The sequence below is a fragment of the Adelges cooleyi genome, unplaced genomic scaffold (genome assembly GCF_023614345.1).
Source record: "Adelges cooleyi isolate 19-005CV unplaced genomic scaffold, UGA_ACOO_1.1 ACOO_flye_CR_arks_rails_tigmint_CR_PRNA_23, whole genome shotgun sequence".
Classification (NCBI taxonomy): Eukaryota; Metazoa; Arthropoda; class Insecta; order Hemiptera; family Adelgidae; genus Adelges; species Adelges cooleyi.
In genome coordinates this window covers 9,101,741-9,111,689 of record NW_026095893.1, presented here as the reverse complement: position 1 = coordinate 9,111,689, position 9,949 = coordinate 9,101,741, and the positions used below count along the sequence as shown (strand labels likewise).

General features: G+C 26.1%; 2 protein-coding genes across 4 annotated transcripts; one reads left to right on the top strand and one right to left on the bottom strand.

Annotated features, from left to right (window-relative positions):
* Positions 1-2,004: 2,004 nt before the first annotated feature.
* Positions 2,005-4,610, bottom strand: LOC126835491 (U1 small nuclear ribonucleoprotein C-like). Of its 2 annotated transcripts, XM_050568126.1 has the most exons (3): positions 4,425-4,610; positions 3,599-4,074; positions 2,005-2,495 (listed from the first exon to the last, which is right to left on the bottom strand). In XM_050568126.1, exon 2 carries the CDS (start codon positions 4,070-4,072, stop codon positions 3,629-3,631), a length of 444 nt encoding a protein of 147 aa, XP_050424083.1. In that variant the 5' UTR covers positions 4,073-4,074; positions 4,425-4,610; the 3' UTR covers positions 2,005-2,495; positions 3,599-3,628. The 2 variants fall into 2 exon arrangements, with proteins under 2 accessions (XP_050424083.1, XP_050424082.1); XM_050568125.1 differs by lacking the exon at positions 2,005-2,495 and having other exon boundaries at positions 3,335-4,074.
* Positions 4,611-5,033: 423 nt separating this feature from the next.
* On the top strand, positions 5,034-9,610 carry LOC126835502 (zinc finger protein 90-like). 2 transcript variants are annotated; one of them, XM_050568141.1, is made up of 5 exons: positions 5,034-5,176; positions 5,255-5,887; positions 6,435-6,459; positions 7,228-7,282; positions 8,298-9,610. In XM_050568141.1, the coding sequence occupies exons 2-5, from the start codon at positions 5,488-5,490 to the stop codon at positions 8,964-8,966; spliced, it is 1,149 nt and encodes a 382-aa protein (XP_050424098.1). In that variant the 5' UTR covers positions 5,034-5,176; positions 5,255-5,487; the 3' UTR covers positions 8,967-9,610. The 2 variants fall into 2 exon arrangements, with proteins under 2 accessions (XP_050424098.1, XP_050424099.1); XM_050568142.1 differs by having other exon boundaries at positions 5,034-5,195.
* The last annotated feature ends 339 nt before the right edge of the window (positions 9,611-9,949 follow it).

Sequence of the window (9,949 nt, the reverse complement as noted above, 5' to 3'; positions counted from 1 at the left end):
TTACAATTTTTGAAGTTCAATTTCTTTATACAAATAAGTAATTGTAGTATTGTTAGTATAATAGTGTAGTATTTTACATACATACATAATATAATATGTACTATGTAGACTGTATATAAATTATAGAGATGTCGAAAGTGATCAAGCAAAAATTTATATTTTTCTATTCATCTAAAAAAACAGTTTTTACTATCTACTAAAAGGATTATTCAAAATTGTTTTTTGTTTATTATAGGTATGGGAAACAAATTTAACCATTTATAAAACACATAACCATACCAGTATGATCAATATTTGTACAGATATAGAGTAAAATGTTGCATCCCTTATAAAAGTTTAAATTATTCAACTAAATTACTATTATTATTAGTCAACTCAAAATAATCCCTTCACTAGTAAACATTGTCTTTTATTTATGAAAAATATTTTAATAAGAAAAATAAGAAGCCTATTTAAACTTTAAATACTTGTAGTGTGCATTAGTTATTTTAACTTTAAAGAAAGAAAAATATATTATTAAAATTATTATGGTACATAATATTATTTATATTTTCGGAAAAGTGTACAATTTTTTTTTTATTATCTTCTACTAAAAAAAAAATTATTCTAATGATTTAATAATATAATCTGCCTTAATTTAAAAAAATATGGTTGGAAGTGCTTAGAGCTCTTTAAAAATGTGACCATAAAGTGACATTCTACAATTATTTTAAACATAAAAAAAAGTTTCTTTTTAGAACTTTTTATAACAATTACATTAATAAATAACAATACTTATTTATTGCACAGGGATTTACTAAATTTCTTTACTTGATTTAAATTTCTTTATTTTATAATATAAAAATTCTAATCCTAGCTCAAAATGTACTATAATAAAAATAACATCACCTGTGCAGTTTTAATCTGTATTAATTGATTGCGTGGAGGGTTGCTGTTTTTGGCGAGGACTGCTTAAGTAAGCTTTAGGGCTTACCTAAAGGTCACCTTAATTGGGCCTATATAATATATTATAAAGACAGTATATCTTATTCCTATTATTGATCAGCAATTATGCTTAATATATTAAAAAAAAAAAAAAAATGTTTGTTACAAATTAAAAATTATAAATGTCTAATTGTCAAATTAATAACTAAAAGTGACAGATTTTTAAAAGTGACTTAACCCCTTCGTGCATGTTGTGCCGTATATGGCACAAATTAGTTTTTTGTTATTTGTTGCTTTGGAAATGAATTTATGACATAACTGCATAGATGGCCGAATTCGGCACAAAAAACTGACCCATTTTGATGTAAAGTACCTTCATCTAGCGCTAAAATTGTGAATTATAGATGAACAATAAACAACTGAAAATATTATCACCGCGTCGGGTAAAAACTATTTCTTTCATGCAATCATAACAAAAAACTGAACTACCAAATTAAAAAAAAAAAATTACTTTCTTGTAGGGAATTTTGTGGAAAATATTTTAAAAGTAAGAACAGTTTTTTAAGTATAATAGTTTTTGAAATACAACAAAAACTTATTGTGTGCCCAATATGGGACAACATGCATAAAAAGTTATTATAATTTGTTACTTACATTATTAAGAAAAAAAATGATAATTATACAAATCTTTTTTTTTAATTTTCTTATAAAATATATATCACAAATAAATGTGAGTAATAGTGTTTTGAGTGCATATTGTTCCAGATATGGCACAAACAAAAATTGTGTTTCTTAATGCATGATGGCCATAAGTGGCACAAACATACATTTGGTGCGCGTTGTGGCATATTAGGCACGAATTAAACTTTGAGGAGAATTAAGGGGAAGTTGTACTCAAATAATTTTTTTAAAATATTTCCCATAATCCTGATATATTTTAGAATCAGTACAATTTTTTTGGGAAAAAAATAAAAAGTCATGCATGAAGGGGTTAAAGTGATAAAACTAAGTTTAATTAAAGTAAACTATACCGTTTTGTGACCATAATATTAACACTAAACAATTTAGTATATAAATAAATACTTTAAAATAAAATATTTTATTTTGAGAAAAATCATATAATAGCAGTTTATCAAATAAAGAAATGTCATACGTACAATTTGTATGGTTTGTACATGAACAAAAAGCGATATGCATACAGCATCTTAATGTTTGGGCAATTTTAATTGTTATAAATTATTACTATAAAATCAAGGCAGTTTAAACATTTTTAGAATGTTTTTTTCAACAATCATCATAGGTCATTCTAAAGCTATTTGATACAATACTGAATATAGTTATACGAGAGAATTGAAAAATGGTACACATGAATAAATAAATGCATACAGAATAATATTAATTTTTGACATTGATATCATATGGTAAAAAACAAAAGTATCCTTAAAATTATTAAGTCTACCAGAAAATATTATTGTTATATAAAGTAACATATAAAATTCCGTTTTATTTTAACTTGGTAGAATGATGTTGTTAAACATTCACCTTCAATAATATCACCTCACGAGTCACATCTGCAAATAAGCAAGATCATATGAATAAATTTAGTTAAAATAAGCCTGATGAATTTAAAGTTTAACAAAAACATGCTTCTGGATCTCAAGACTTTTAAGGTTGTAGAACAATAATTTTTAGGCGTTATGCAATTTTGTCATTTTTTTTATTTAAAAAACAATTTTTTTTTATCAAAAACGTTTTTATGACATATTGAATGTTATTACCATTAATAAAGTGAACCAATTATTGTTTTACAGCCATCATAGCCAAACTACTATTGAAAGGCTGTTCTATGCTTCGTAAGCGAGAGACAGATCATTTATTAGAACAGCTTCTTAAATTAAAAATAAATGGAAACCGCTTAATTGGAAATAATTAAATTAGGATAGTTTAATTATACTCCATTTAATTGTTATACCACTAAAAATTATGATCCCCATTAATACCTAATAATACAGGCCAGAAACTTTCTTGTACAGAAAATATCTAGTTAGCATTATAAAAGTTTATTTTGGTAATAAACAAAAATTTTTAAATTTTAAAAACATATTTTATCATTTCCAGAAAACTAAAATTTTATTTAAATAAATTTCTGTGAACATTTTATTTAAGATGTTATAAATAATTGCATTTAAGTTATTTTTTATTCAATGCAAACCCGAGAGGGTAATGGTTTAACAATAGTTTCTGTTTAATATTTTAAAAACTTCGGGTCTTGCGTACATTTATAATATTTTTATATTATAATTGATAATTTATATGAGTGATAATCACCATAGCTAGCACTTTAAACCAATAAGACGTAAAGGACCATTACGTAAAGGATTCAACTAATAAAAAATAACAGAATATAGAATGAACGGAACATCATTTTTGTAATAATAAAAATTGTAATATATACATATTTAGAAAATATTTTTACTAAAATGAATTATAAAATTAGTTGAAGAAGGCATGTCAATTTAGACAAATAATTGTTATTAACTTTATCTTAAGTAAAATAGATATTAGGTTTATACAGATATTAATTAATTATATTACTGTTGTAAAATTGTCTTATTAGATTTGGTTACATTTTGTTACAATTAAGGTAGGTACAGTAGACCATAGGGAGTTCTACCTGGATAATCAATTTAAAGTATAAAACTTTTTATTGTTGAGTTTGATTGCCAGGCGGAGCATTAACCATCATTGGCGGTGGCCTCATTGTAGTTGGAATGGGGGGCATCATTGGAGGAGCTCCCATTGGCATTTGACCCATTGGAGGCCTCATCATCTGTGCCATGGGCATCATTGGAGGTGCACCCATAGGCATTTGACCAGGAGGCATCATAGATCCTGGTGGCATAGACATTTGTGGTCCTGCAGGACCCATGTTTGGCGGTGGAATGCATACTCCCTTCATGCCAATTTTGCCAGCTTTGTAAGCAGCAGTTGTAGCGTCAATTAAATTCTGTGCCTGTTCTTCCATCCATTTTTGATAGTAAAACTTTACATTATCTTTATGTTTACGTCCTTGACAATGAGTTTTACGCACAGATGGAGAGTCATGCGTAAGGTATGTATCACAATAATCACAATAATATTTCGGCATTCCTAAAAAAACAACAAACTTGATAATACTGTTTTATATGATTGTTAAAAATATTTTTATAGGCAATATTGATGAATTTAAATGGAAAAACATAAAATAAAAATATTTACTGATATAGATCTAACTAAAAAATTTCTATATTCTAATTTGCAATGCTGTGTCAGAGCGGCTAACTGCAGCTGATCACTGTATTGCACCGTGTACCTTTTATTACAATAGCTTTATGACCTGTAAGTTTTCACTTTATTTGCACAATAGCAGAGATAAATGTATTTAACACATTACAAGTCCTATGTAAATATTTAAATATTTTAGTATATCTGTATGAAAAATATAACACAGATTTTCGTACCTGAGTTTACTTGTATGCAATAACTTGACAGTGTTTTTGATGTCACTTAGTGATAGTTTTTTGGCAAAATTGAATAAATATTAACGAAAACTTCAGTACTTAAAAGTAGAGTTTAAACACTACAAACAGCAAAAATTAAAAACGTAAGATAAGGAAACGCTTTAGAGTTAAAAATCACTGTTTTGAGTTTACTGAAGTCTAAACGCAGAAACACAGTTTGCTTATCACAAATACAGTGTATCCAACATACATTATAAATTATTTAGCCATAGTTTTCGGCATTATTTAAAGTCCATTTATAATATTGTTTATGGTTGAAGTTTGTTTGAAATTAAAATTTATAGAACTAACTTATAGACATATTTGACGAATTTAAAAATTATAAATATTAAAGTTTTTACAATAAACATTTTTTTATGCACTGTTTTTGCATTCATAATTCTTTCCTCTTAACAACATTTTTTATATCACGTTTGAAAAACGGTAAGTGATAACGATTATGATTTTTGATTGTAATTATTATTTTTTAGTATTGAACAATTTAAATATTATTATAATTATTAATTTATAATATTAATAATATAATAGGTATAAATTATTAATAAAACATACAAAAAAAATAATATTTATAATTATATAAAAAAAATAACGTTAAAAATATAAAGTTACTAGTTAAGTTAAAAATGCTTGAATATTGTAGAAAATATTATGCTGTTATTTATTATGCGACTGTTACCATCTATCGAGTACTCGTACGTGTTCTTTACTAATGTAAATATAAACTTTTTAAAATATGTTATTATAATATTTATGTATGATTTTTTTTTCAGTATTTACTCAGTTAAATAAGATCTAATAGTGCTAGAAAGATTTTTTTGAGCAGGCAATGAAAACTCCATTTTAGATTGCTGCAAGTTTATTGAATATTTTTAGTGGTACAAGGATACCGCTATTTATTTGTTATATAAAACTTTAAGAATGTTATATTTTTGCTGTTTGCCATAGCATAGAAAATAATCATTAATATAGAATATTATTCCTACAATAAAGGAAAAAATACTCTATGTACAAAATGTCTTCCCAACCTGATGTTTTTAAAAGTAGCACAAAGAAGCAGAAAATCAATTATGATAGTCATAGTCAGACTTCTTCAAAAACGAATCTTTGTACTTCAGCATTAATAGAAAAAATAAGAAAAAGAAAACTTAAAGAGTTAGAAATAAGTGATACAGAAATCGACACATGTATTACTAAAGCAAAAAAGAAAAAAAGCAATGAAATGGACAATGAAGTCAATCATCTTTTAAATGTTATGTCAAGGAATGAAAGTACAGTGTCAAAATTAAAAAAAAAGAAAGAAAAAAATATGGATTTGAAATTTAAAGAAAATACATTACAAACCCAATATAAAACAAAAATTGACTTACCACCAAAAAAGAAAAGAAATACATTGAATAAAAATGGTAAGACTGAAAGTAATGGGTATCGAATTATTTTTTTAAAATTGTTATACCATAATTTTATGAAAATAATTTACTTTTTATATTTAATAGTATTATAAAATGAATGTTTTTTCTGTTGTTAAATTAATTGAATTCAATACAATGTGAGTAGGAGGAAGAGTGTCCGAGTAAGAAAGGTGGCAGTGTTGCTGGTTTGACACTCGGTCACAGGCGCTCCGCTTGCCGGGTGAGCAATCGTCCAGTGAATAGGAGCCGCCATCCCCCTCTCCGGCGACAGACTAACAACCCGTCCCGGATAGTGAATCTGTCTTGAAACCATCATCTTATGATAGCAGCGTTGGGCCTTAAAGGCCTGTTAAGCTGAAGATGTTGGATACAATGTGGGTCCTTGTGTTAATAATAGTTTTATGTGTTAGACATCTTGCTAATATAAAGATCTTAAAAAGCAAAATAAAAACTTTGTTATGTCGTGTTTTTTTAATAACATAATGTTGTTTCTCCCATTTATAATATAAAGATTAATAAGTAATAAAAAAATTGTTTTCAGGTTTTGGTGAGTCAACTTATTACATGTGAGTATTTAACTATAAATATTTTACTTTATCAACATACCATTATGAATACTTTTATATTTTAATTAGGTATCAAGTTTAGGTGATCAAGTTATGGAAACAATAAATATGCTAGCAAAGTGTGATAATTTAAGACAGCTAATAGTATAAAATTGATAAAAACGTAAATGAAAAACAATTAATTATATAAAACAGTTATGAAAAAAATAAATTAAATTTATAAATATTGTTTATACAGTCTATATATTATATGTTATCTCAGTTGTACGTATTCAAGCTTACACATTTAATATTTTTATTAGCAATGTTTGCTCTTTTTTGTACACTTTCTTTTGTGTTTAAAAGTTGCTTATACAAGCGATTGGCTTATTTCAGACTTCCAAAACAATTTCCCCTAAAAAGGAGAAAGTGTTTTTATTCTATTATAGTGTTTGTTTACAATTATTTGATATTGATTCCTAAGAAATAAGAAACTTTGAATAACTTAATTTATTTTTTAGATATTCAATTATTTTTAAGTAAAAAGTTAAATAACTTTTCTATTATTTGTACCTAAGTTTCCTTAATATTAAGTAATTAAATTATTAGTGAGTTTTACATTCCCCCCTCCCCAAAAAAAAAAATTGTTGACCAAAAATTTAAGAAATCACTAGTTTGTCATATATTTTAAACTTTAAATAATGCAAAAGAGACAACAAATTAACTTATTGTAAATAGTATATAATGCATAACTTCTCAAGTATTAATTATGTTGTACTTGTTTCTTAGGGTGAAAAAATTAGCTGAACAATCAAAAAAGCAAAAGAAAAACAATAATAACAATGTAAATATTTATTTAGTATTATTTAACTTAAAATTTGACTTAAGAACATTTCAACAAATATTCTACTATATTAAGCGTTTCCTACCATAACGATTAAAAGATGCACCTAGAAACTAACATTTAAAAGTAATACTGAGTAATTATTTATAATTAGAAGTGTCTACTTATTATCCGAAAAAAATTAATCTAATGTTATAAGATTTAAACAGTTCCAAAAAATTATTATACAACAAGAGTAACTGGTTTCGAATTTGTTCTTACTTTTGAGTACAGTTTAAAAAAGATGACCTAAAATGTAAACTTAGATAAAGGGAAATTATTATAATTATTATTGAATAATTTTTTTAAAATTATATACCTATACATATTTTGAAAACCAATTTAATGTTATACTATTTAGTAGAATACAGTAGACGTTGCTTATTAGACTCACTTTGGGACTAGAGCCTTTGAGTTTATTAAGCGAATGAGTCAATAAGACTTAAGGTTCAAAAATACAAGTATTTAAAATAATGTACTCATTAATATTCAATATTATTGATTTATTTATTTTTATTTATATATGTATTTTAGTTAATATTATTATTGTGAAGCGTTTTCGAGTTCCTTTCTGCTTTTTAGCACCCTACCTAGTAAAATTTGAGAAATATTAACTTATTAACGAACAAAATTGAAACACTTTGTCGCAGCATAAAATTGAACACCACTACTTCAAAGTAAAAATAACCAGTCGGTAACTAAGTTTATCTCCGCGATTAGGTACTCGTGTTTTTAATCTGTGACTAGGTAAGATTTTGAATGTTAACTAAAGAGGAAGTGAACTACTCTGGTCCCTAATGTAAAACTTCTGGGACCTTTGTTTGGAATAGTTAATAGCACTGTCTATACGGCCCACACCTGCCATGAACTAATATTAAATCATTACTTATTATAAATTTAATTATTAAACTTTACTAAGTTCTAACTTATCTAGCTTATTCTCTTATCACATTTATATTATTTTTATTTGTTTTAGACATCTGTTTCAAATAAAGAATGTACAACTTACTTCAACAATACTTCTGACAATTCATCAGTTCAAGATACTAATAAAAAATATGTGACATGCAGTATATGTCAACAATGGTTCTTAAATACATACATTTACCGACATATGCAAACACACATTGATGATTTGCACAAATGTGATATATGCTGCAAGTCTTTTAAAAAAAAGGCTGACTTAGCAAAACATAAAATTGTTCACTCTAGTGAAAGAGCATACAAATGCAATTTATGTGAAAAAACCTACAAATACATTAGTGGCTTAACAATACATTGCAGATCACACAACGACGAATATATTGTCAAATGCAGTTATTGCTCAAAGAAATTTTTTCAAACTTCAGACTTAAATAGACATATTAGAATACATACAGGAGAACGTCCTTTTGAATGTGATCTTTGTGACAGTGCATTTACTCTCAAGTCAAGTTTGTCTGTACACAAACGAGTTCATACAGGAGAAAGGCCATACACTTGTAGTGAATGTGGACTTGCTTTCAATCAATCACACGTTCTCATTGAGCACAAAAGAAAACACACTGGTGAAAAACCTTACAAGTGTAGTATTTGTGATTGGGCTTTTGCATCTAATGGAGATTTAAACAAACATTTTAAAAGAAAACATTACAAATGTTATTGAAAAGTCACTAGTTTAATGTGTTTTTAATTGTACAAATTAAACTACCTGCAATTTAAGTAACTTAAAACGATCATTGATAATTTATCTCATAAATCATACTTGAATTATTGATACATAAATTATTGTATATAAATGTCTTTCATTGCATTTCTGATTGATTAATGATAATTTTAGCAGTGGTTTAGGCCTGTTTTTTCCAGCTACTTGTTTTGCCAATACGTGAATTGGTTTCTTATGATATTTGTTAGAAAAAACCTCAATTTGATGTCATCATCTTATCTTAACATTGTGACATTGTACTGTAATCCTGTGTTATTATTAATAATATTATCTCAGACTACATTTTCATAAAGTTAAACAAAAAAAGTCATTCTGACATATTGAAGTTTCATTGGTTTAGCGTACAGAAAACACATGAAACGTAGACCATTATTGATCATAAAGCTTTTTGAATTAAGCTAGAAGTAGACAGAGTTTGGGATCCAGAGAAAGTTAAGGCAAAAATCACATTATACCTACTCTAATTAAAGAGAATAATAGGAAATCAATTTGTTCTGAATTAAATAATCATTTTAAGCATTGCTAACATATAGGAATTTTTTTAAATCGTACAACGTTAAAAACTGTAATTTACAAAATAATTATATATGTATGTGTACATTATTATTATAAATAGTTATGTTTTTTGATTTTGTATATTAGTGAACACAGTAAATCTATACACTGGCTGAATTTAATTAAATAGGTACCTATGTGATTCGTATTAAACTGTTTGGTTATTTATTAAACATAAATCATTTCTTTTAAATAAGTATAAACAAATTTTTTAAAACAAAAATTGAATAAAGAAAATGACTCTTAAATCAAATTGCCCTTGCTCTAGTAGTAAGAGAAATCAGAGTTTGGCCACAAGAAAACCAATTCAAAATTAGTGAGTATTAGCTATTGATTCACGGCTTCGATATAAATTGTATAGTTAATAA